Source organism: Ips typographus, linkage group LG1, assembly GCF_016097725.1.
Source record: "Ips typographus isolate SLU linkage group LG1, UJ_Ityp_2.0, whole genome shotgun sequence".
Taxonomy (NCBI): domain Eukaryota; kingdom Metazoa; phylum Arthropoda; class Insecta; order Coleoptera; family Curculionidae; genus Ips; species Ips typographus.
In genome coordinates, this window is record NC_138422.1 from 26,524,982 (window position 1) to 26,550,590 (window position 25,609).

The 25,609-nt window shown below is 33.3% G+C and overlaps 6 protein-coding genes across 7 annotated transcripts; 2 read left to right on the plus strand and 4 right to left on the minus strand.

Annotated features, from left to right (window-relative positions):
* Window positions 1-29: 29 nt before the first annotated feature.
* Window positions 30-4,104, plus strand: LOC145732795 (uncharacterized). The gene is made up of 7 exons (XM_081985292.1): window positions 30-242; window positions 322-1,277; window positions 2,638-2,774; window positions 2,829-3,020; window positions 3,080-3,414; window positions 3,470-3,709; window positions 3,765-4,104. The coding sequence occupies exons 1-6, from the start codon at window positions 158-160 to the stop codon at window positions 3,703-3,705; spliced, it is 1,941 nt and encodes a 646-aa protein (XP_081841418.1). The 5' UTR covers window positions 30-157; the 3' UTR covers window positions 3,706-3,709; window positions 3,765-4,104.
* Window positions 4,105-6,285: 2,181 nt separating this feature from the next.
* Window positions 6,286-8,410, minus strand: LOC145732829 (uncharacterized). The gene is made up of 4 exons (XM_081985346.1): window positions 8,053-8,410; window positions 6,980-7,251; window positions 6,551-6,919; window positions 6,286-6,497 (listed from the first exon to the last, which is right to left on the minus strand). Exons 1-4 carry the CDS (start codon window positions 8,215-8,217, stop codon window positions 6,287-6,289), a joined length of 1,017 nt encoding a protein of 338 aa, XP_081841472.1. The 5' UTR covers window positions 8,218-8,410; the 3' UTR covers window position 6,286.
* A 974-nt stretch (window positions 8,411-9,384) lies between these two features.
* On the plus strand, window positions 9,385-10,110 carry Srx (sulfiredoxin). Of its 2 annotated transcripts, none has more exons than XM_081985425.1 (2): window positions 9,385-9,550; window positions 9,681-10,110. In XM_081985425.1, the coding sequence occupies exons 1-2, from the start codon at window positions 9,505-9,507 to the stop codon at window positions 10,046-10,048; spliced, it is 414 nt and encodes a 137-aa protein (XP_081841551.1). In that variant the 5' UTR covers window positions 9,385-9,504; the 3' UTR covers window positions 10,049-10,110. The 2 variants fall into 2 exon arrangements, with proteins under 2 accessions (XP_081841551.1, XP_081841559.1); XM_081985433.1 differs by having other exon boundaries at window positions 9,390-9,550; window positions 9,673-10,110.
* LOC145732842 (uncharacterized) lies at window positions 10,103-11,145 on the minus strand. Its single transcript, XM_081985376.1, has 2 exons — window positions 10,644-11,145; window positions 10,103-10,587 (listed from the first exon to the last, which is right to left on the minus strand). The coding sequence occupies exons 1-2, from the start codon at window positions 10,955-10,957 to the stop codon at window positions 10,113-10,115; spliced, it is 789 nt and encodes a 262-aa protein (XP_081841502.1). The 5' UTR covers window positions 10,958-11,145; the 3' UTR covers window positions 10,103-10,112.
* Window positions 11,146-17,642: 6,497 nt separating this feature from the next.
* On the minus strand, window positions 17,643-18,561 carry LOC145726067 (carbonic anhydrase 6-like; the record flags this gene model as incomplete). The annotated part of the gene is made up of 2 exons (XM_081975031.1): window positions 17,643-18,277; window positions 18,331-18,561. Coding segments are annotated over 2 exons (339 nt in total), but the record flags the coding sequence as incomplete, so codon positions are not given.
* Window positions 18,562-20,781: 2,220 nt separating this feature from the next.
* LOC145734961 (carbonic anhydrase 3-like) lies at window positions 20,782-21,498 on the minus strand. The gene is made up of 3 exons (XM_081988634.1): window positions 21,277-21,498; window positions 21,094-21,223; window positions 20,782-20,983 (listed from the first exon to the last, which is right to left on the minus strand). The coding sequence occupies exons 1-3, from the start codon at window positions 21,368-21,370 to the stop codon at window positions 20,788-20,790; spliced, it is 420 nt and encodes a 139-aa protein (XP_081844760.1). The 5' UTR covers window positions 21,371-21,498; the 3' UTR covers window positions 20,782-20,787.
* Window positions 21,499-25,609: the final 4,111 nt, after the last annotated feature.

Below are 25,609 nucleotides of genomic sequence, written 5' to 3' on the forward strand. Positions count from 1 at the left end.
GTTGAAGTGACAGTGACGTGTATCATAAGTGGCAATAACAACACACAATAAAGCCCATGCCGACAAAATAAACTAAACTTTCAACAAGCGGCTTGAAATTGAAAGCGAAATTACAAGTAAATGTAGTTAAGTGACCACGTGCAATTGGGAAGCCGAAATGTGGCCGGAAGACACGGGTTTCTCTGAAGATTACGGCTTTAAAAGCTCTCCAGAGTCAGCCAGTGACACCTCTTTTCTCACAGGTAAAATTACAGGAAAACACTTTGTTATCTGGATGCTATGAACATTGTATTCTAATTTATTTTTTGGGGTTTGTTCTAGACACCTTAGATAATTTTGATACTGTTTCCGATGAAGATTTTATGGCCCAACTGTCCTCAAGCTTGGACATTCCACTGTTGTTGAATCAGGGGGAGGATGAAATGTCCGTTTTAAATTCGTTCTTGGATAATTCCCCAGACGAAATTCTATCCGATTTTACCGCCGCCCAAAATAAGTTTATGAATGATGAGTTGGATATCAAAAGTGACTTGGGGTTTTTAAATAACAACTTGTCAACTATCAACTCTACAAAACCAGAAACCAAACCTACAAACTTTATTACCAACCATTCACTAGAATCAATCAGTTCTGGTGAACTAAACTATTTTGATTTCCTTAATGGTGCAGGTATAAATAGTGAAGATGTGGATATTAAATCAGAAGAACATTCTGAAGAGTCATGTTCTTCAAATAATTCATTGGAACCTTCCACCCCCCCTCCTATACAGTTAGGCACTAAAGAGTTTAAACCAGTAATATTTTTTTCAACTACTCCAAAAAAAGAAACAGATAATTATTCAACTGTACAAGTAGTGCCACAGAAAACTCCCATTAAACGTGTACCAATAAGACCTAAAGCTCCTTACACAGTCCCTAATAAAACCCAAAATATAGTAGTAATCAACAACCTAAAACCAGTACAACACAAACCTAAAGAGACTAAAATAGTACCATCAAATAATATTATTTATGACAGTATACCATTAAAAGGCTTTACACCAATAATTTCAACCAATTTAACTCCTACCATTACTCATCTAAGTAAGTCAGTCAGTATTCCCACTTTATCAATCAAGACCTGTCCACAAGTTGACCTTAAAGTATTGAAGAGGCAAGAAAGAAAAATAAAAAATAGAGAGTCTGCTAGTATATCCAGAAAGAAGAAGAAAGATTACCTAAATTCTCTTGAGGATCAGGTCAAGCATTTAATGGATGAGAACAAGAGGCTTCTTGAGGTAATAGGTGTTTTAGAGTGTCTGATTTTTCTGTGTATATGTAGAAAAATATGTCAATTGCAAAACAAGCACAAAAACCTACAAAGTGTTTTGAATTTAAATAAAACAGAACACTCCAAGATTATTTATATCAGTCAGAAAAAAAATTATATAATTTTTTGTTAATATTGGATCTAGAACAAAATTAATGGCACTTCTCTACAGCCACTTTAATTCCTGTTTCCTCAAACTTCCAAGTCGATTTCAAGTATAACTTAAGCTAAGTTGAGGTTTGAATGTGATAGAACAGGTGCAAAATAACACAGTCTAAATTAAACTTATCTAAGCTGTCCTTAAACTCAACGTAGCCAATGTTGGGGAAACGGACATTAATGCTCTTTAAACTGGCGATAGATTTTAATTCGGACGTTTTGTCTTTGCAGAACCATCCTTAATTTAGTTTTTTAATAAGGTCAGCATGTTTTTATGTTAGATTCTGAAAACCGTTTTTATTCTGAATTCCGTGATGTATGAAACTTTTTTATTTTGGGTATTGGAGAAAAACTTATTTTTTTGCTTTATTTTTAAGTTTAAATTAATAACAACCATACCTGTTTAAATAACCTAAACTATTTAATAATATAGGCTATTATAATTAAAAAAATAATTATTAATAGATCTGTCATAGGACAATTTTTTATTAAGGTTGATGATGGTTCTGTAAAAACAAAATGTCGGGATAAAAAAACGAATAATGCCATTTTAAAAAGCTTTAAAAGTTGCTGTGGAGAAGTATGATTAGTTTTTATTCTAAGTCCAATATTAACGTTACAACAAAATTATTATAACGGACTATTTTCATAATATTTCAGTCATTTTATTCAAGCCACGTATACGCAACTTTTTTCTCATATAACCAAAATGTATAGGGATCTAACCAATTTCAAGATTTTTCCTGGACAAACTGTAATAAGTAATATAATATACTAAAAAATGTCGCTATAAAGTAACTGTATGTGTTCAGGATTTTGTTTCCTTTATCAAAGAAATTAAGAAAATATTTTTTTTTATAAGGTGTGTCCCTGTAAGATTGATATACAAAAAAATCAAACTAAATTAAGACGAAGTCTAAGATGAAACAAATTATTTTTATTTCAACTCAAACACTATTTTGTACCAAAAGGATAACAAGAAACACTTGTTTGAACAAAGCGATTTTAACTTAAAATAGTGCTCATTGTTGTCAACACAGCATCGGTTAATTTAATTTGAATTTTGGTAGTTTGAAAGCTTTTGGCGTCATTTTAATTTACGTTTATGATGTTAAAAACTTTCACATTCACTTTTAACGATCATCATAATAGTGGATAACGCTTTTTAGGAAAATAACGAATTGAAAGAACGCCTCTCAGTGTACGAAAATAATAATAACGAGACATTTAAAACCAAAAACACTAAACCTGCGGTGTTTTTGTGTGTATTTTTGCTAGTCGTTGGTCTCAATTTGAACCTATCCGGGTGAGTTACTGCTGGATTTTATCGAAATTAAATTGCAATTAAGTTCTATTACAGAAAAATGTTTTCCACGAAACCGGGTGGTAAAGTAAATTCCGAAGACTACCCCAAATTGCCTCAACATTACAGTAGAAATCTACTTTGGGCAGCAGATGACAGTCAAAACGATACGTATTTTTCGCCATTGACTATGTGCCCGGCTTACATAAATCAAACCGAGAGTGCTCGTTTGTTACTAGAGTTGGAGAGGTACCATATGTTTTGCTCATTAAAAGCAGTCATCTTCAAAAAAAATCAAAACTTATTAGGTGGATTGGTAAACCTGAGATATCCAAGCCACCTGCACAAGTTCAAGTCAAACCTTCAAATCAGCGACTGAAAGTAAGACGAAAAAAAATGCGTCTGGATTCTACACTGGCGCAAATCAGAAAGCGACCGGAAAACGATTTCAAAAACGAAATTCAGGTGTTTAATCCCCAACCGGATCAGTTGTACTCGGAGTTTTACGCAGCAATAAACCGAAGAGATGACACATTTTACGTCGTCTCCTTCAGTGAACAGCACATGTTGCTGCCCGCTTTGTATCATAACAATACCAGAAGACCCAAGATGTCGTTGCTTATGCCATCAGTTTACCCTAACGGTAACTACTACTAATCAATGTTTTCTTTGAGTTTTTTCAATCTGGTTTGCCGCAGAAACATCCAATCAAACTTACATCCCCTTAATGCAAATCGATTGTGAAGTTCTGGATACGAAACTGGTTAATGTAAAGTACGGATCAATCCCGAGACCACATCGACAGTATGGCAATATAACTAAACAAAACGCAGATGAACGCAGGACTGATAATGGGACCGAATATTCGGGCAAAAAGAACTACAAACCTTATTTTCTGGAAAAAAAGTCGCTGAAGGCTGTAGACTTCAATTAATAACGTAAGTAAATTAGCGACAAATTTCTATTCAAGGTATATGAACATTTTTTTTTAAGTTCAAACCATTGCAAGTAAATGAACCACTCATCAAATGATGCTTTTTTAAAATTCCTGACTGCTTATATTTTTGTACAGACATATTTTATTTATGGCTACAATTAAAATTTATTTACAAGATTTATGTATATTTATGTTTTTTCTATTGTTGATACTTGATTGATTATTCTTTATTGCTCTATAAATGGATAATTGAATGCCTGTAATGGCTTTAAACTTTTTGTAGATTTGTAAGTTAGTGGTAATTGGGACTATATAGTTTAACTAGCGGGTAATAGATTAATTTAAGTTGTAATAAAATAGAAATGTTTTCTGTGATTATTAAAGTATATTGCAAAATTTTGGGTACTGTTACTTAAAGCAAACCTAAACCTTATAAATTGACCAAAGAAAAACAATACAGGGTGTTTAATAAAAAAGTAGAGTGGCTTTAACATGACGATTTGACCTAAATGTCATTAGTAAAAGAAAAAACCCTATAAGTGCCCTTAAATGACAGCTGCTATATGGCCGATTTCCAAAAATCATCCGAAACGAATAAAACCAAACCAATTTTGATTGGACCAGCAGACTAAACTCGAAAATTGAGCTTGCAACACCAATCTTACTTTTTCATTATTGAAAATAGAAAATTGTTTAAATTAGCAAACTTGTGGCAGTTTTTGCCGCTTACTAAAAAGGCAAAAACGCATAAACTAATTTCAGGAAATATTATTTTTTTAAATGGAATGGCTTATAATTTTTTAGCCACATCGGTAAACCATAATTTTGTCAATAAAAAAGTTCCTATGAGTATAAGTCATAAAAACTATAAAACTTGATCTAACCAAGTTATCAAGGTATGACATTTTAACATTTAATAGCTGACTTAAGGTACAGGAAGTAGGGATAAATATTAAATTATGGGTTTAAAGTTCACTATTTGACATTAACAACGTCTGACGCCTTTTTAGTGAGCGCAAAAAATGTTGGCAATGGTGCGCACGTATCTAGAGGACATAATAGTTAGTCTAGTTTACACCGCTAACTTGGTACGCATACTAACGATTTACCCCGAACCATATTCGAATCAAAGTTCTAGCCTTTTCGGTGTAAAGAGTGGTGTATTAAGCTACATAGTTCATTTTTGGTCTAGTTCCCGTGTACCGAACCAAGCTACTTAACGGTGTAAACTAGACCAATATATTTCATTGAAATTTGGAGTGTAACCTAGGTTGGGTCCAAGATCAGTCGGAAAGAACGCCAACTTTTGATTTTCAAATAAAACACCCTGTTTCTAATCTCATTTTTGAATTCCTCGCAAGAAGGCTAGTAAATAATGTTGATACCTACTTTCCTATACCTATCTTGCACCGTTTCTTAGATATTTCATAAAAATGGTAAATTTGTCAGCAAAACGGTAGTCTAAACATTAATCAAATTCTCAAGTTCTGAAAGCTTTGCTTATGTGACTTTTTGTTCTCAGTTAGACAATATGAAAAAACCTACATGGTAGTCAATACTTTCCTTTGTCGGATAGATAGAAAAACTGTCAGAATTTCGTTTTTTTAAATGCCACCACAATGTATTATCGTTTGTAATAAAAGAACATTAAATTTAGAACAATTCTATGTATACTCTTCCTATACCTAACTTCAACCGTTTCTGACTTATCAACAGTTTTTCCTTAAAGGGCGTATACAATCGTACTCCATACTAATCTGAATACGGATACCTGCTTGTGCTCAGTTTGAACCAGTGTTGAATTTGACAAATATTTGTCACAACATGTTGTAGTTATGGAATCGACAACTACTTATTATGACCAAGCAGTGTCCGTATTCAGATTACGATTGAATCGCGCCCTTCGCGAAGAAAAAACTGTTATTTGTTCTAAATTTAATGTTCTTTTATTGCAAATCATAAAACACCGATGGATCCATTTAAAAAAACAGAATTTTTGTAGTTTTTTATCTGTCCGACTAAAAGGTAAATATTGACCACTATGTAGTTTTTTTTCATTTTCTGTCTCTGGGCTTTTCAACCATGTAGTATTGTCTAACTGAGGACAAAAGGTCACATCAGCAAACCTTTCAGGACTTGAGAGTTTAATTAGGCCTTGAGAGTTAAGTTTTGACCACCGTTTTGCTGACAAATTCACCATTTTTATAAAATAATTAAGAAACGGTAAAAGATTACTAGCCTTCTTGGGAGGAATTCAAAAATGAGATTAAAAACAGGGTGTTTCATTTGAAAATCAAAAGTTGGTATTTATTCTGACTGATCTGGCAACACCGGTAAGTCCAAAATATTTTAGATAGAGAGTTTGGACCCAACCTATAGGTGACACTCCAAATTGCAGTGAAAAATATTGAGTTGTTCTCCAGATACTTCTAATATGTCATCACCCTGTATATACAATAAATAATATTATTTTTTTTTACAAAAAAGAAATTCTTTTACTGTTTCTTCTAAACAACCAAAAGTTTTCTTATCAAAACTACACACCGTGGGTGCTTAAAGGAAAGTAAAACTCAACCATTTAAGTAATTACTTTATGACAATTATGCCTTTTCACACCCCGTTTTGTTTTAAACCACCTTTGACAAAATTCACATTGATAACTCACCCTAGCCTCGTGAATGCGCAGATGCTCCTTGAGTCCGTCCGATCTCGCAAAAGTGCGACTGCACTTGTGACAACAATACGGCTGTACTCCCGTATGGGTCCGTTTATGTTGCTCTAACAAATACCTACAACAAATTATCCGATTCTTTTAAGTTAAATAATTTTAACAAAAACAAACCTTAAAACGAACGTTTTAGAACAAACATCGCATTTGTGGTGTTTAGATGTGTGTACTCTAACTCGGTGATCCCTTAAATTTCGTTGACTTTTGAACACTTTGGAGCAGGATTCGCAAACGTAGGTACCATTTTCGTGCTTGGATTTGTGGATTTTAAGAGCCGCGGAAGTTTTCGCCTCGTAAGTACATTGATCACACTTGAATAGTTTTACACTACTGTGAACTTTCAAGTGAACAATTAAATTGGTTTTGGTTGCAAATCCTTTGCCACAAGTGTCACAGTAAAACAGTTTCAGCTTTAAATGTGTTGCTGATATATGAGAGTTTCGTAAAGATTCGCAAGAAAAAGTTAAACTGCACTGATCACATCTGAAATTTTTAACCATTAATCAGCACAATGTTTAGTACAGTTGATGAAAACGGACCCACTTAAACTTGTCTGTATGCCTAGTTAAATGAAGCCTTAAGCTTTTCTTTAGTACAATTTTTCCACAAGTAGTACAAGTGACTTTGTCTTCTGACTGAGATGAAACCAATTCAGGTGGAATTTCCAAATTTTCACATATTTTGGTTTGCTTTTTAGCATAAGCTTGAAGAGTTTCTTTGGAATTTAAACACATAGTTTTGAATGCTTGCCAATTGTCAATTTTCACTATGCAAGAACTGCAAACATGTTTGGAATACTCATCATCAGGCTCTATCTGTAAAAAAAAACTGTTCATGTTTAATGATAATGACTAGTTGATATACAGGGGTGGCAAAAATAAGCCAAAAGTGCAAATTTGACAAATGGTCAACTTATAACTTTGGCAAATTCTGCTCTGCTCATTCCAGTCCATAGATTGTAAGTAGTCCAGTAAAAACTACTGGCAAAATAGGTAATTTGAGATGACATACCACATTTGAAAAGTTTCTGCCAGTAAAAAAGTATTACTTGCATGAAAATTGAGTTGTTGAGATTTGAAGGTTGTTACATTAGTAATAATGAGTAGCAGCAAAAGTAGAATGCAATGAAAACATACACATCAAATGTTCTGTCAACTCAAACAATAAAGAATGAAAAGAAGACACAAACAAGGTGAACAACTAGTTTAAAATGCAAGTGATGGATACCTATATGAGTTGGCAAAATAGTACATTTTTAAGGCTCTTTTAACATGGTGATGACATCATTTAACACTTTGTCAAATAATGGTTTTGAATTTGAAATTATTACTTATTATTAAGTAAACCTTGTACTATACAGTAGTTAAAAGACATAGCAAGCAATACAACTAGAAAACAAATTTTGTTTTTCTGATTGATACATGTAATGAAACATGTCAATAAACCCAATCAGCTGTGTTGTAACATCTGGCAAAAGATATTTTTGAAGTGGGATTAGAAAAAAAGGTTTTGCCATATACCATTCACATGAGATAGCATTCATACCTACATTCCCATGTGAGTGACTTTATAATACTTCTTGTACATACTTATTGTCATTGATGACTTGATCTTACCTTAATAGACACACATTCCTGAATTTTTAAGACTAAAGATTCATTCTTCAAGGTGTTAATTACATCAGTCCTAGATTGTAGGCAGAGTCTGCAAAGTTCTGTATTCCTCAATAGAAACTCATCCTTTGTTGGAGTTGGCTCTGGCACTGACATTTTATCAAACATACACTACAAATTAAACCAGTTACAGTTGTAACAAACGTTTCATTTAAGTTAACAGTATGAAACTGTGAAAGTAGAATAGAAAGTTTTATAACCAAATAAACATAAACATTGAACAGCTGTGAGACCCTCTGTTCTGTCATCTGTCATTTTGCTCTCTCATTTTGCTAGTACGTTGCATACGTGATAGAGAAAGACAAACATAAATTGTCAACTGACAGTACTATCATTTTACAATACAACATTGCCAAGCCAGTCAGTTCTGCTTGGAGCATCCAGAAAAAGTTTAGTTTGTAGTTAATAAAACGCGTATTTTTAAAGTCAACAGTTTAGGTATTGTTGCCAACACAAGCACCACAATTTTATAAAAAGTGTTCTTAAAGTGCTGATGAATTAATGGTGGATCCAACTGTCACTGTCTTTTAAGTCAACATAAATCTGTGATGAATACAACATAGCCTCAACTTTCCACCAAGCCTCAGAGCTGATGGATTTGTTGATTTCATGTTGGAAGTCAATTTTCACCAATATGCGTTTACGCGTATTTTTAAAGTCAACATTAAGTTGTGATGAATGACGTCAGAGAATGGTTTTGTTGAAGTAGTGTTGAGATTGTGTTGGAACTGTTGAGCTGGTTGGCAACATTTTTCTTGTTGACTTAAAAAACGGGATTTACATTTAAAGAACCTTTGCTGAGTATTTTATGCCTTTTCTATTTTCCTTAATCAACAAACACAACCAACAATAACAAATGCCGGAAAGGCTAATACATAACGTCAAAAAAGCTTACATTGTCATTGGTGAAAATTGACTTCCAACATGAAATCAACAAATCCATCAGCTCTGAGGCTTGGTGGAAAGTTGAGGCTATGTTGTATTCATCACAGATTTATGTTGACTTAAAAGACAGTGACAGTTGGATCCACCATTAATTCATCAGCACTTTAAGAACACTTTTTATAAAATTGTGGTGCTTGTGTTGGCAACAATACCTAAACTGTTGACTTTAAAAATACGCGTTAATTGTTAACAAACAGTTAATTGTTTAAATTTCAGGTAACCAAGAAAAGCTCTGGATGAATCGAAATTTTGTTGCCTAATGAAAATTATATAAAACTCAACTCCAGGTACAAAATATATAAACTAAAAGAATAACTAGTATTGACGTTTGGCAACGTTGTCATCTTGACTCATTTTTCCTAGATGCTAATTATTTAAATCTGCGGCCTTTAAAATATGTGATAAAAATTATTGCTAGTCATTCTCTGACTAGTTTACTATCTAAATTATATGGTTAGCAGCTTGAAGAATACTACTGCATGTTTCATTTTGTTCGGTAAGTTTAGCATATTGTTGATTTCCCAGATTAGCACACATGCATTTTCTTACTGTCAAATTTAAATTTCAATGATTTCAAAATTTCAAATTTGAACTGTCTGATTTAAAAATCAACCATAGTTTTGCAGTACTGCGTCCTTGGTTACACAAAACAAACTCCACAATGACCAGTATTCATGCAGGAGGAATAACAGAAGTCCATGAAATGCCCCTGTCTGTCATAATCAGGCCAATACCACCCATATTGGATGAGAAAAAGGTGGAATCCCTAATGGAAACTATTTCTAATCCAGCCACTCAAGACCAGGTGCCTCCTATTGATGTGCTGTGGATCACTGGCAGAGAAGGCGGCAACTATTACTACTCATTTGGTGGTTGTCATCGATTTGAGGCACACAAAAGACTCAAAACTGAATTTGTGAAAGCTAAACTTGTCAAATCAACTATTGATGACTTGAGGGTGTATTTAGGGGGGAGTATCCCAGATTTAAAGTGATTTTTTTAAATATAAAGATAATGTATTATATTACAGTGTAAATAAAGTTGGTATACTTAGCAGTTTAAGGTATTTCAGTAGGGTTATCAGTCTCAACTATAATATGTATTTTTTCATCAGGAGAATCCTCACAATCTCTGCTGTCTTCATTAATATGATTATCCCCTTGAAATCCTTCACTTTCTTCAATAGAAGATGTATACTTCAAGTAGTAAATGTAATCATCCAAGTTTTTGATTATTTCACACACTCTTTTTGTATTTGAATTTGCTGCTACTCTCATGATGTACCTGCACTTTTTTAACACTGTTCTACATAAATCCTCATTGCTTCTCTCACCTTCAAGCAATTCATCATCAGAATCAGCCAACTGACTTGATAAAGATCTGGATTTTGGTAGCAGTCTTTGAAAATTAGCCTCATTTACTGGGTGATTGTGTGTGTAGTCCACTTGACACACCTCAAGGTAATTTCCATCATTTGAAACTTTAGCCGTTATAGAAGCTGGACAAGTGCCCTCATACATCATTGCCAAAGACCTACAAACCTAACACTATCATCACATGTTGGGTGTCCCTGCTTTTAATTAACTTACTTTCTTTTTCTTTTACCTTGACCTCGAGGGCGATTTTTCTGTGAGTAAAAACAGCCATACCGCAAATGGTAAAATTCCAGTTCAGGTTTAAAGTGTCTCTTGGTTTTCAGCTTGGCTGCAATCAGGGTTCTACTGTCCCTCTTGGCAAATCTGACAAAATTTGCTCTGGACGTTTTGTCCAACTTGTCTTGGAGCGCAACAAACGATGGGAATTTGTCGCCTTCTTTGATGTCTAACTTAACAATTACAATTTCTGTTTCTGGTTTTTTATCTTCTGTTTTGATGGGCACTTCTAGGGTTTCTTCTTCAGACATGACTGAACGATTATAAGAAACTATTGTTTTAGTGTGATTTTAATTATTCTCAGCTCAACCATGTATTGAAATTAGAATTATTCACTGAATAGTAGTATAGTTTTTAGTTTTTATTGAAATTTCTCATTTTGGAAATAAATATTTTGATTGTCTGAATGTTAGGTTAGAGGCAACTGTCAAAAGTCAAATTTAACTTTATAAGTAAAATTCACGGCGTTGTTGTAGCCTGAAGTCATGACGTCATGTGAGTGCCGGCAAGCAAATCTGTCTTATAAAGTTCTGAACTTTTTTTGGATTTGGTTTTTATTTATGTTTGAAGTGATTTTAATAAACCATATTAAAAAACTAAAATTTCTTGTTCATTTCAAAGCTCTACAAGATAATGTTAATATGAGTATTGGTTTCAAGATTTCGTTTTTTTCATCATTAACTTTTTGTTTTTTAAATGCACGAAAATTTGGTGCAATATATGAAAAACGTTGTAGCAAAAATCTGGCAATAGGTACCACCTAAAAATTTTTTAAAATGTACTTGTTATTAGCCTGAAACAATTAACCTTTTCTTTTTCTACTCGGGTGCGGTAAAGTGCACTTTTTCACACATTTGAGTGCAGGAAAAGAGTATACATTTCGGCACATTTTATTTTTCAAAAATACTTTTAAATAGGAGAAATACACTTTTAATCTTCTTTACAAACAGAAACTTTTATTTATTTTATTTTACTATAAATTTTTGTTTAATTTAATGAATACTGATACTTACTCATAAGAAAAATGTTGTTCCTAACATGCGGAAAGCGTCATTCCCGTCTCGTGCGGGAAAGTACCACTTTCCGCACTTATTAGGTAAATGACTAATGTGTAATTGCAATCAAGACCGGTTTAGATAACTTCGAAACTTTGTAAGTATTTCAAATATTTATTTATATTTTAGATATTCTTTCTGTTACTGTACAGGCGACCAAATGTGGACATTTGTCTCAGTTTAAGAAACTATATTACGATTCCGAGGTCCCTGTTCCTGTACCTTCAGATGTGTAGCATTCTGAATAAAAATTGTTTTATTAGATATATTGGATGTAATATAGGGTGAGGGTGACACGCCACTGGTAAACAAAAGACAAAATTCTGAGGCGTATAAATGATTCAGAGACTCCCTACAGAATTATTCCATACAAAATGAGACGTTTTGCCCGACAAAATGCGAACAGGGAAATATTGGCTTCTGCAAGGGTGGGTTTACCCTTCAAAATGTCTGGAGGAGTACCGAACGGAAGGCGATACCAATTAAGTGTTTATTTCTTGACTGAAACTCTAAAAGTGGAAATCAGAATCGTTGTTTTTGTTCAAAGTATTATTTAGGTACAGCATCAGTCAGAGCATTTAAAGTTGTTTAAAAATCTGTAAAAATATTGCACGTATATTATAGTAATTAAGATACAAGGGCATTATTTCCTATAATGCCTGTGGTGTCTTCAATGTTTAATGTCCGACAGGGCTATTATTTCATCAATAATGACACCTATTAAGGTCAATTATCTAAGAAATAATGCCCTCAGGTAAGAATAATTTTCAAAGAATAATCTGAAGAAGGATTTATTGGATAATGCATGTGTTACAACTTTTTAATCAAACTAAATCTATTTTCCTTTAAATAATTAATATAAAAGTTGATTTATAATATTAAAAAAAATATATTACAAACATAACTGATTACTTAAAAATAGACATGTTTCTGAAAACCTTTTACCTAATTTGTAACGCTTTTTGGCTTAAATTGAATAGTTCATTCTAGTAATTTCTTCCAAGTGAATCAACTTATTTTCGTTAAAACCGGTTAAATTACATGGACATTCTGTAGTGGGCGATGAATGGAACCCATAAAGTGTAAGTTTCCCATTTTGATGAAATTAGCTTGGGGCGCTAAACCTATTACCACAAATATTTCACTCGGGAACAATGGATAATGGCCTGGAACATTGCTAGAATATGCGTGAAACCAAAAAACTGGTCCCATTGTTACGTTTCATAATGGATTGAGGGAACAAAAATGTGATAAATGCTGGTTTTATGCAAGCCGAAATGTACTGGAAACCGGACAAATTATTTAGATTTACGCGTATCAATTATCTTAATGAGGAATAATAAAATCTTTATAGCAAACCCCTATCGGTTTACGACTTAATCTTTTAAAATTTCTTCCATTTCTCAATGGATAATAAATCCAAGTCCGTCCAGAGAAAAATAACCTAATTTTATTTTCTAGTATCTGGGGTATTGCCGGGGGGTAAATTGTCTGTTTTTCCACTTTCCAGGAGAACCTTTCTCAAAAAAGGGGTGCGACTGTGACATATTGTTTCGTTTACGTATATTTCTTTCCCCAGATAATAGTATAGTGGGTTTATGGGCCGTATTAAGGGTTAAAGTTGACACTTTGGTTTTGTACTCAAATAGAGTTGACAAATATAGGTCATGTTTTATTTTTTGTATTTGTCGTGGTAGAATAAAACTCAAATAAACCACAAAACTAATACATTTAAATCAACGGAGGTAATCTAAAGTATTATGGACATTATAGTTAAAACATAATGTTTTTTTTGAAATGCTAATAAATTTTTAATTATGACTGCTTATTCTGAATATATATTTTTTTACATTAATCGGTTCTTATTTGATTGATTTGTTAAAGTTATTCAAAACACTTTTACTTATACTTTTAATTTCTGGTTAATTGTTGGTTGACGTCTTTTTAATAACGCTAACACGGTTAAGTAACTTCACTTTAAAGTTTTTGTGTTATCTAAAATTTAAAGAGATCCTAGTTACGTGTCATTACAAAATCGAACTTTCTAAAGAACTTTCTTGCAAGTAGCTTATCACAATCGGTCCATCTGTAAGGAAAACTTTGCAACTCAGTAAAAAAAGCCATTACCTTTAAACATCTCCAAGGATGAGATTGGACTATTACTTTTCTTGCAAACTGACCTTCTCAGAACGGAGCTATTTTAGTCCCAGACCTTGACCGAACGTTATTCCCATGACTGTCTTTTTCATTTCCTGTTAAGCTATTGTACTGCTTTTGGATAGCAAATTCGGCTATATTGAAACATACAAGTTATACGAAAACCCCAGCAAGAACAGAATAACCAGAATGCTTTTGCATATAAACCGACAGCAGGAAACTTCAATTTTCCACCGCTCTTCGCATCTATGAAAGCATAGTGAAGGTTATAGTGGCAATCTTTTTCTCGCTATCCCATGGAATGAGTTATTTACACTCCAGACGGCACGGATTGCTAGTTAAGAGGCACTGAGCTTTAGAAATGTTCCAAATTCACTTAAAAATGCAAGCAAACAAGCAATAAACAGAACGAAACCTCGAATGAAAGTAAAAAATTAAGCTCACAAAAAGTTTATTTCACTTCTAGTGTCAGTCACAAATCGCTTATGAAATAATTTTGTTTTGTTTGAATGATGGAAAATTCAGGAGATTTTTATTAAGTGGTTAATTTAACTGCTACAAAAATATGGAAATGGAATGGTGGAATTTGAGCTTAACTTGTAAAAATTACCCATCATAGCAATTGAATCATCCTGTATACATTTTCTGGTTCCAACTAATCTCAGCTCAATTTGAGCTTTGAGCTGAGATTTATGAAAGCTATCAAATTGTGGTCCCATTGTGTCTGAAATAGTATTTTTGATGTTTAGAGGACAATACGTTGGTCTTAAATCATGCAGCATCGAAGTTGGATAAAATATTCGCGTATTGATTAATGGCCACTCCGCAAAATGAGCTCGCGTTTATTTATACTTACAAACCAGTAAATAAATTCCCTAAGTTAATGTTTTGTCTCAAATTGTGATAAATAATAACGTACACCTCTAGGATTAATTCGCATCCATTCTAGAAAGCAATCCGGCTCGACCAACTATCCGGAGAAGAATATAATAAACAACGTCAATCGCAAGAACCGGCCCCATTAATCAATTCCTGGGAGGAAGCGTGTTGTTTTTGAGGGGCCCTCCGCAATAGCGCAAATGAATAAATCGAGGAGGAGTGGTAAATAATTTATAAGAGTAATGGAACTATTTTTGCAGCCGCTAACGGGATGGGAACGCTTAATCTAAAACGATGTTCTTGTGTTTTATTCCATTCAACCACAAATTAAAAATTTGACTGCTGACATGATAGAAATGAATGAAGCATTTTTAAAAAAATAAAGCATACATCTTTGAATAATGCGATCAACATAATAAGAAAAAATATAAATAATAAGTAAATCTACATAACAAAACACTTTGGGTTATATCAGAAGTAGGCATTATAATCTACATACAATAGACAGAGATTAATGTATTGAATGTGACTAATGTAAATGAGTAAAGAAGCAAACGTCATCTTCAAACTATTTTTGCATAATTTTCCACATTTATCAACTGAGATATTGACTTTTAAAGACATTTTCATATTTTAGATTGTCATAAGCCCTAACCAAAATTATAAAGTAAATTGTCTTGTATCTGCATATCTTAACTTTTTCTGATTCATTGCAGAGTTATATCTCAAAGTTTGGAATTTTTGACACATATTCAAATTTGGTTTGCAACATTTTGATTAGTGTCATCAATGACAAATGCTGATGCACTTCAGCATCAAAGTCAAGTAAGTATGAGTTATGACAGTCCATCAATACTTTAAAAATAATTGAAAATAGTTATATAGTATGATTCATAAAAGATTCTTCAAACCGTTGAGAATATTTAAAAGTATAGCAAAATATACATGGTGTTACATTTAACATAAACAAAATGGTATTTACTCCCGGAATAATCGGATGCCATATTATGAAACCAGTTTTTTATTGTCGCATAATAATGTAAATTATAGGACTTACAAATCGTGTAGAAATAACTATCTGGGTCAAGTGTCCTAAGTCATCAAATAAATATTTTTTCAGGGTTCAGCAAAAACCTTTTACCAAACAGAAGAATTGCAGACTACAAGACTTATATTATAATTGTCAAATTTACCCAAAATAATTTTCTTGAATTTTGCCACTACTTTTTATATACATCTTTAATTCTTCTTCTCAGTCCGTATTTATCCACTCCTGGATGTAGGCCTCTTCCAAATCCCTCCACGCCTTTCTATTTCTAGCAGTCCGGGTCCAATTCCTTCCTGCAACATTCTGGATATAGTCTCACCATCGTCTCTGGGGCTTACCAATGCTCCGTTTGGTCTCTCTTGGGCGCCAAACTAGTATCCTATGTGCCCACCTGTGGTCATCCTGCCTTGCCACATGACCCGCCCATCTCCATTCCAGGTGTGCCACAAGCCTTAAAACATCTGTCACTTTAGTTCTTCTACAAATTTCCTCGTTGCGGATTCTATCCCTTAAAGTGATTCCTATCGTACTCCATTGCTTGTTGGGTGGTTTGCAGTTTATTGGCAAATATGCGGGTAATTGCCATTGTCTCTAGTCCATATGTGGGAACTGGCATCACGCAGGCATCAAACACTCTCCTTTTCAAATTTATAGGAAATTCACTAGATTTAAGGATAAATCCTAGTCTGCCAAAAGCTGTCCAGGAGAGGCCTATTCTTCTTGTGATTTCAGAAGATTGATTTTCTTTGCCAAGTAGAATTTTGTGGCCTAAGTAAACATATTCCGAGACAACCTTCGTGGGTTGGTAGTTAACGGTCACCTGGATGTCTTCTGTACTCATGATCTTTGTTTTGTTCAAGTTTCAAGTCCAATTTGCAGCGATGCTCGATGAAGCTCCCGAAGCATGTTTTTCAGCTCTTCACCTGTGCTGGCAACGACAACAATATCGTCGGCAAATCGCAAATGGTTTAGGGCACTCCATCGATATTAGTTCAGTTCTCTTGCCAGTCAAGCTTTTTGAATCCTCCAGGGCAAAAAGTTTTGGTGAGATGGTGTCTCCTTGCCTTACTCCTCTTTTGATTGGAATAATGTCGGTTTTTAACTCATCATCTATTTTTACATGAATGGAAGCGTTATTATAGATTTGTTTGATGAGGTTTGAGTATCTAGAGTGGATCCTTGCATTGTTTAGGAATTCTAGAATTGCCCAGGTTTCGACAGAGTCAAAGGCCTTTTGGTAGTCGACGAAGGCCAAATGGAGGGTTATATTATATTCTATGGCTTTTTCAATAAGAGTGCGAAGTGTCTGCAGGTGGTCGATAGTACTAAACCCCTTACAGAATCCCGCTTGCTCCACCGGTTGGTATGAGTCCATCTTATTCGTCAACCGGTTGATTATTATTTTTTATTTTTATTTATTTTTATTATTATTATTTTCGTAAATTCGTAAACGTTTAATTAATTATTATTAATTAAAACTGATGTCACAATCAGAACATTGAACCCATTTGATAGGAAAACAGACTTGTAGAAATAGAAAAGTCTAAATCCATTATCATTATTGACATACCGAAAAAACCAATACATTTTAAATAAACACAAGTTCGACCCCACTAACTAACTTAAACATTTCAAATTAAATCACAGCAATAAATTGGAGCTTTTCTTTTATTTAAGACGGATCCGTTTTGTTGATTCTTCCGGACATTCCAGGAAATATCAATTTGAATATTGGCTAAAAGAAATAATTTCAGAAAATCGATATTAGATGAGGAAAGCGTATTAACAGGATTTTGTTGCAATTTTGAGAAATTGAACGGTTTAAGAACTTGTAAGACGACTTTCCGATTGAGTGTGGGATTTAGATGGAGGACTTTAAAAGAAAATCTTTTCTCGTTAAACTTAAGACTGATCAAATCCATTAATAACGTGCAAACTGACAATGTTGGGACACGTGTGAATTTGTCACTTCCAATTACCGATTTACAAAACCGCGGACACTCAACAATGAAGGATGTGTCCCGAGGGCATTTCATCGCCAAGTTCATTTATTACATCGACGAGCATTTTTGTTTTAAAGCTTGGACTAAAAAAAAAACGATTTATTGGAGCCATATATTCGGTTTTAGATTATTTTGCCAACGGAGGGCAATAATCGTCGGTCCGCTTTTTGCATTTTGCTACCCTCCCGAAATAGTTATACGGCCGATAGTTGGGGATTTGTTTATTGTCCCCGAGCGGAATTTAATAGCGTTTTTGCATTCTGACGGAACGCCTCGGTTGACGCATAGTTGAAATTGAATTCCATCCGGGTCGGTTGTTTACTATGTGGTTTGTAAGCAAATAATTCTCCCGTTTAAAGGCTGAAGGTCCCGGTTGTTAGAGTCGATCATCTCCCCTTCGTGATCGTATATTTGAGTAAGCCCCTTCAACTACAACCAGAGCAAAAAAAATAACTAAAACGACAGCGAAGATATACACTTACATCCTCGCAAGAAATGTCTGAGGGGTTTTTCATGACGGTCCAATGGACGAATTTCACGCAATGGGGAGTGGTTAAGGATCCGCGATAGTAGTAAAACTGCCGATGATTGCGGGACAAGAAGTGACCTAAATTCACCAATTCCGGAACAATAGTAGACTGACCAAGTTTTTCTGACACCTTTTTTACTGATTCGGCCAAAGTGTGGAAAACTCTACTTTTGGTCGAGGTGTTTTACTGTAAAAGTTTGCGTTTACGTTACTTTGGATTTTCTTTCACATCTTTAGCACAGACAATTAAGGAACAACCGCTCATGACTGTTTGCACAAGTTGGTTTTAGGGATCTTTACGTCTTAGTTTAAGAATAAAGTTAGGTAAGACCATCATGTTTCTGTTGCATCATCTGAACTTTGATTCCTAACCAACTTTAGGTTTTACCTATTTTAGGTGGTCGTTTCTGAGCCCCTAACGACTCCCTAACTTATCATATAGATTTTTTTAAGAACATTGACGATCAGGCTACAGGCCAGACCAGGATAAACTCCTACTCCTGCTGAGTTCACACCGTTTCGGTTTGTTATTATTGGCAATGTTGCCAAGTCAAAATATTTAATGACGGTAGAATAATCAGTCAAAAAACGGTAGATCAAAACAAATTCATTCATTTTACATTATTATACAGGATGTCATCATTGATTTCTGCTATAAATAATATAAAAACCGTACTTCAAAAATACAGATTTTTCATTTTTTTAATAGTAATCGTTAGATCACGTGGTTTTAAAGGATAACAGTCACGTGACGAAATCATAAATCTCATCTCTGAATGAAATCATAAATCTCAAAAACACTCTTTATATCGAATACTAAAAGAAAACGTTTCTAAACCCTGATTTTGGCAACTTTAGAACATTTTGACAGTTTTGACGTTAGTGACAGTTGTCACGTGATTGTAGAACATTATTTAGATAGTCGGCCACGTGACGATCGTCAAAATAACTGTCATAAATCTCAGAAACACGTTTTATACCAAATACTGCAAGAAAACGATTCTAAACCCTGATTTTTGCAACTTTAGAGCATTTTACCAGTTTTGACGTTAGTGACAGTTATCACGTGATTGTAGAACACTATTTAGATAGTCGGCCAAGTGACGATCATCAAAATAACTGTTATAAATCTCAGAAACACGTTTTATACCAAATACTGCAAGAAAACGATTCTAAACCCTGATTTTTGCAACTTTAGAGCATTTTACCAGTTTTGACGTTAGTGACAGTTGTCACGTGATTGTAGAACACTATTTAGATAGTCGGCCACGTGACGATTGTCCAAATAACTGTCATAAATCTCAGAAACACGTTTTATACCAAATACTACAAGAAAACGTTTCTAAACCCAGATTTTTGCAACTTTAGAGCATTTTACCAGTTTTGACGTTAGTGACAGTTGTCACGTGATTGTAAAACACTATTTAGCTAGACGGTCACGTGACAATTGTCAAAATAATTGTCATAAATTTCAATAATACGTTTTATTATCAAATACTGCAAGAAAAAATTCATAGTTAAGAAGTTTAGCAATTTTGCGGCCTCAGTATATTAAAATGCCAAGTAGACTAGAAGAAATGGTTGAGGACGTTGAGGTGCAAAACAAATTTTTTCAAAGAAATTCATTTCCTCATGTCTTTTATTTTAACGTTATTTATAACACAAAACGCGCGTTGCGACAACGAGTTATTTGAATTCCAATTTAAAAATTTGGAGTTGTCAACGTCATAGATGATTTCATAAATCTAGTACTCGACATTTTAAATATTCCTAGATATTCACCTAAAGATGCAATATTGCCAGCGAGCTTGAGTTTCCTTAGGGTAACCTAAAAATTAGTGAAACTCTAGTAAAGTATCACCTAATGATATTTCTGTGCAGACGGACATCAGCAAATTAAATATTATACAGGGTAGTCCAGTTTTAAATGTCAATAACTCACCATTCCCCCATCAAAAAGTAAGTTGACATGCATTTATGTCATTTTTGTAAAAAAATGCTTCCTAAGAAAGATACAGTCTCCCAAATTTCACTTCTTGAAATCGTTTGTTTGTCATAACTGTCATACCATTGGAGCAATTTTGATCAAATTGGGAACAAGCATATTATGTGATGTTAATGTCGTTTGTCAAAATTGTCTAGTTGCGTATATACTATGGTTTTCATTTTTTTGTTTTATTTTGTATGTCACTGGAAATTTTTTTAAAATTCCTTGTTTAATTTGGAAAATAAAGTATTTCTTCTTTGAAACTTCGTCTACGAGATAATTGAGTTATTACGTTTTAAAATCCAAACAAAACTCATATCTGGGCGGGCAAAAAGTTGATACAACTTTAACAATATTAAGTTTAAAAAAATCATATGTTGGTAAGGAATCATTTGCGGACCCATGTTTTGACTCGAATTTACCTTAAGAACACGTAGATAAATGTTGTCCCTTACCACGCGCGACACCCTGTATATTGGCTTGATCTAAATCAGTAAAAAGTAGTTTCCTCACCGAAAATAATATAGCCAGTACAGTAAGACCAAAAGGACGTTTTACTGCATCTTTAAAAGAACCGTGCTGATCCGTGTAGAATACTAGATGAGCTTCCATATCGTATCTACAAATTATTTTATTTGAAATTTGTACTTATTATTATGCCGGAGTATAACAAAATATGGCTTTCTAAATTTTCTTAAAAATAGCAATTAAGAAAAAAAGTTGTAATACCTTTTTTCATCAACGAGATGTTCAGCAGGCCAATGCAAATGTATATTATGCAAACCGTACCTCTCAGTTAAACCTCCTCCCGAGATTTTGGGTCTATCATCCAGCGCCACTTCAGGAAAGCTGAATCTAACTAAAAACTGTGCTATTAGTATCCAGGCTTTAGTTTAACGATCAATCTACTACCAGTTAAACCGGTATTTTCCACTTTAACGTTCTTGAAATCCTGGAAATTCTCTAGTTTTACATCCGGCATTTTTGCGGGGCCAATCGTTCGCATAATGCGATTGGAGATTGCATTTTGCCAGTTTTACATATTCCAGGCCAGTTCCCTAAAATGGTAACAATTGCAGGTGATGACTAAGTAATTTGATATGGTAAAATGTACATTTTTATGAGCATGTTTTCAATTTGTTGAAATATTAATCAATGATGATGACATTGACATTGGTAAGTAAGTGTTAGAGTAAGAATAGATATTTCCTGCGGTTAAACTTTACCCTGAAAAAAAAAGAATATCCTACCATATCTAACCTAAATATAGTTTAAAGATACTGTCTGTACTACTGAGTTTCTTGTAGTTTCAGGACAAATTTTAAGAAACAAACCAAAAACAAATCCATATACTAAATAATAATTGTCAAAATCGCGTACCAAGAATTTTAATTATTATAATGGCAAGACCTCCCAAGTTTTGCACCATTTTTGCAACTACTTTTCGGGAAAATTTTATGGGAAAATATACTTTAGAAGTAAGAGTGATAAACATGAAAGTGTAAAATTCTTATGCAGAATGTGAAACAAAACAAAAACTGAAAGTGATTAATTGAAATACTAGTAAGGTAATAATACTAGGTAAGGTAATTTTAGAACAATTCTCGAACCAAAGTTATCCATTCTCTAAACTGTTATTTACTATCTCTGTGTATTAACAAACCTTCTAAAAATGAGTTTGGCAACATTGTAAAAATGGTCTTTAGGAAAATATGTAGTTTCTTAACTTGTCTATGAAACTAATAATTGATCTGGTTCATTTTTGCTTGTTTTTTTTTCGTAATTCTCACAGTAAATCTTATACCGCAAACAATTTTTTTGACGCCTATTCGTATCGTGATGAAATGTGACTTTTAAATTAGCGTTTTTCTTCCTAGTTGTTATTTTTAAATATGCATTTGTTTATAAATATTATTCAGCATTAAAACTCACTGATTCCTATATTTCTCTTGTAATAAGTTTAATATCCGTAAAGCAATTCAGTGCATATCTTTCGGTAATCCCAAAATGGACTGACCTTTAACAGAAGAAAACCATTATGCTGGAGGAATTATATACAAAATAAAGAATATTTTAATATTAGGATTATCAAATTTTGATACGTATTTATCTGGCTTACTCGGGGTTATTTAAACGTATGGAAAAGATTTTTCCAAGTGGAAAACAATCAAGGTAACTAATACCACGTCTTTATAATCACTAAGAGCGGCTAGTTGGAAACGTCTTCCAGATTAATGGCAATGTCAGATAAGAAATCCGTTTTTTTGCAAAGACATATTATCAGTTTCCTGCTGATTGGCCTTAAAGGTCTCCAATTACTCTCGTTTTATATCCGCGTCGTTTTTTTGGGATGAAATTCTGGATATTTTTCCCCGGGACTTCGGCGAGTTATCCCGCTTTTATTGCCACGCCGATGATGGTAATACTTTTATATTTTACGATTGGCGTTTGGGAATTTCTTTCGGGATTTATTGCCACCCTTTAAACCGCGCCCGTAAATTATATATAAACATCAAAATCGAAATTATGTTCGATGTTTAATCCCGTTCCGGATGTGGAGGTTAAGCGGTATTGAATGAGGATGAAGTTGTTTATAATTCAAGCGTGTAAATGTCTAAAACAAATAATAAATTTGTGTGCATTCAAAGTGTGCGAAATTATAACCAGTTTGATACATTTAGGTTTATGTAGTAGTTAAAATAAAATAATCAATTGGACAAAGTTGTAGGAACAAAAATAATAATGGCAGGAAAATGTTTTTTGGGTAATTCCGCAAAAAAAAAGTGAAGCGGAAAGGAACAAGAATGATAACTCGGCGACACGTGTTTCTGCTTTTTGGCTTCATCAAGCATGTAACTCCATCTGTATGAAACCTTTCATACATAAAAATGATAATTTTTTCATAAAAAAATGAGAATGTATTATGAAATAACCACTTTGAACCTTTCGAAAATTGAGAAAATGGCATTTTTAGTCAAAATTTTCAATTTTTTTTGCTCCAAAAGGGTTCCAATGCACAGAAAAGGGCATATTTACACCAAAAAACCTTCAATTGGGTGAAGAAACCTTCATGAAGGTGAAATAAGCGCAAAAAAAGCACTTTAAAATTTTTGATTTTTCAAAATAATTGAAAGGATGATATTAGGGATCTTTTTTTACTACTTTTTGAAATTCATTATCTCGGTAACATGAAGAGCTAGAGAGGCCAATTTTGGCTCATTTCGTAGTTTTTTAAATCCTTTTTCTAATGGCGATTTAGCGAAATTGAATTGCAGTTTGAATAAAAAACTTACATCATTCAAAAATTGAAAAAATGCCATTTTTGCAAAAAGTGCAATTTTGGCATTTTTTTATTTTGCTCCAGGAGGGTTCCAATGCACAGCAAAGGGCATATTTATACCGAAGGATCTTAAATTAGGTGAAATAAGTGCAAAAAGAGCACTTTAAAATTTGTAATTTTTCAAAAAATTGAAAGGATGGGGGGGTATTAGGGCTCTTTTTTTACTACTTTTTGAAATTCAATATCTCGATAACCTGAAGATCTAAGGAGGCCAGTTTTGGCTCACTTTGTAGTTTTTTTTATCCTTTTTCTAACGGCGTTTTAGTGAAATCTATAAGAGTTCAAATAAAAAAGTTACATTAATTCAAAAATTGAAAAAATGCCATTTTTGCGAAAAGTGCAATTTTGGCAATTTTTTATTTTGCTCCAGGAAGGTTTCAAAGCACAGCAAAGGGTATATTTATACCGAAGGATCTTAAATTAGGTGAAATAAGCGCAAAAAAGCACTTTACTCATCAGATTCTTATTAATATAACCAAAACCTTATGAAAAGTCTCATATGATACGAACTGGTTTCAGAGAGAAGCAATGTGCAACATGTAGAGACATCTATATGAGTTGAAGTATAAATGCATAATAACGTCTGTTGAAACCTTAATCTCGAATCGCCATTTGCATTCTCAAATTTAATAACGAGTTTTAGTGCGAATGTCACAAATACATTTCACACCACTGCTACAGTGCTACAATACATGAGATTTGAGTGTTTTAATAGCTAGAACCATTAGAAGTTCAAGTTTAGTAAATATGGTGCATCAAAGATCAGAAAAAGGATGTTTTGATCGGAAACTTTAAATTTGTCTGGTTTTCAATCCGTGTAGCCTTATTATTAGGGTGTGATAACAAAGTTTACCCACACTTTCGCAACTGACATTCTCACAGGGTCCGTATCACTGGGTAACTTGTCACAGATTCAGTTTAAATAGTTTTTTCTGATCTTCTCATGTTAAATACAGAAATTGCTTTGAAGAATATGAATTTTCAGGTCTCTGACAAAACAAAGTTAAAGAGAATCCTTTAATTATTTAACAATACATCTTCTTCACTTCTTATTTTTTCAATTAATAAAATTAAAATTGGCGTTATAAAAGGACAATGATAAATTTGTGTTCCTAAACTCAATTATTTTTCCATAAACTTTTAATAAAATTTCCCGCCTAATGAACGTCCAATTATTTTAATTTAAATAGGAGTAAATGTTTTGATATATTATTTGAACTCAGCTACTAACAAAAGCTCTCTGCTTCGAATAAATTGGCGGCATTAAATCCATATTATTAATTTGAACATTTGGGACAGCCTGTTCTCCAAAACCGAGGTTGAATTTATTAACAAACCGAAACAATTTAATTATTTTATACTAATATAATTACTGGGGAAATTAAAAACTTTCACTTCGCTGATTTTAATGAGAGAAATTATTGGGACATCACAGTATAGTGATGTAAGACATAAAAGAGAACATTTTACATTGAGAGCATAAAGTAAAATGTAAACGAATCAACGAGATAAAAAGACAATTTCTAAGCTGTAGAAAAGTTTTTATTGGATTCCATTAACGGAAGGGGAAGATTTTTAAATTTCTCCAGCCTTAACTCTCCCTTATTCAAATGCAAATTGGGTATTGTTAAAAAAAAGCGAGAGGGTTTCTTAAGTTTCCAGAGATTATCAATTTTCAGGTAGATTTGAATTATAATTTTTTTTTCGGTACTTAATTTAATAATGTTTTGAGTTTTACCATGCAATTTCTAGCCTGTTTATGGACACGTATTTCAGAGGACGTTGTCCAGAATAAATAGATGTAATGAACATTAAGGGAATAGTACGCTGACGCAATTAGGACGCATATTTGCATCCGTTTAAATCCTGTTTGGGTTAATTTAGTATTTTGTCAACGTTTAGTGT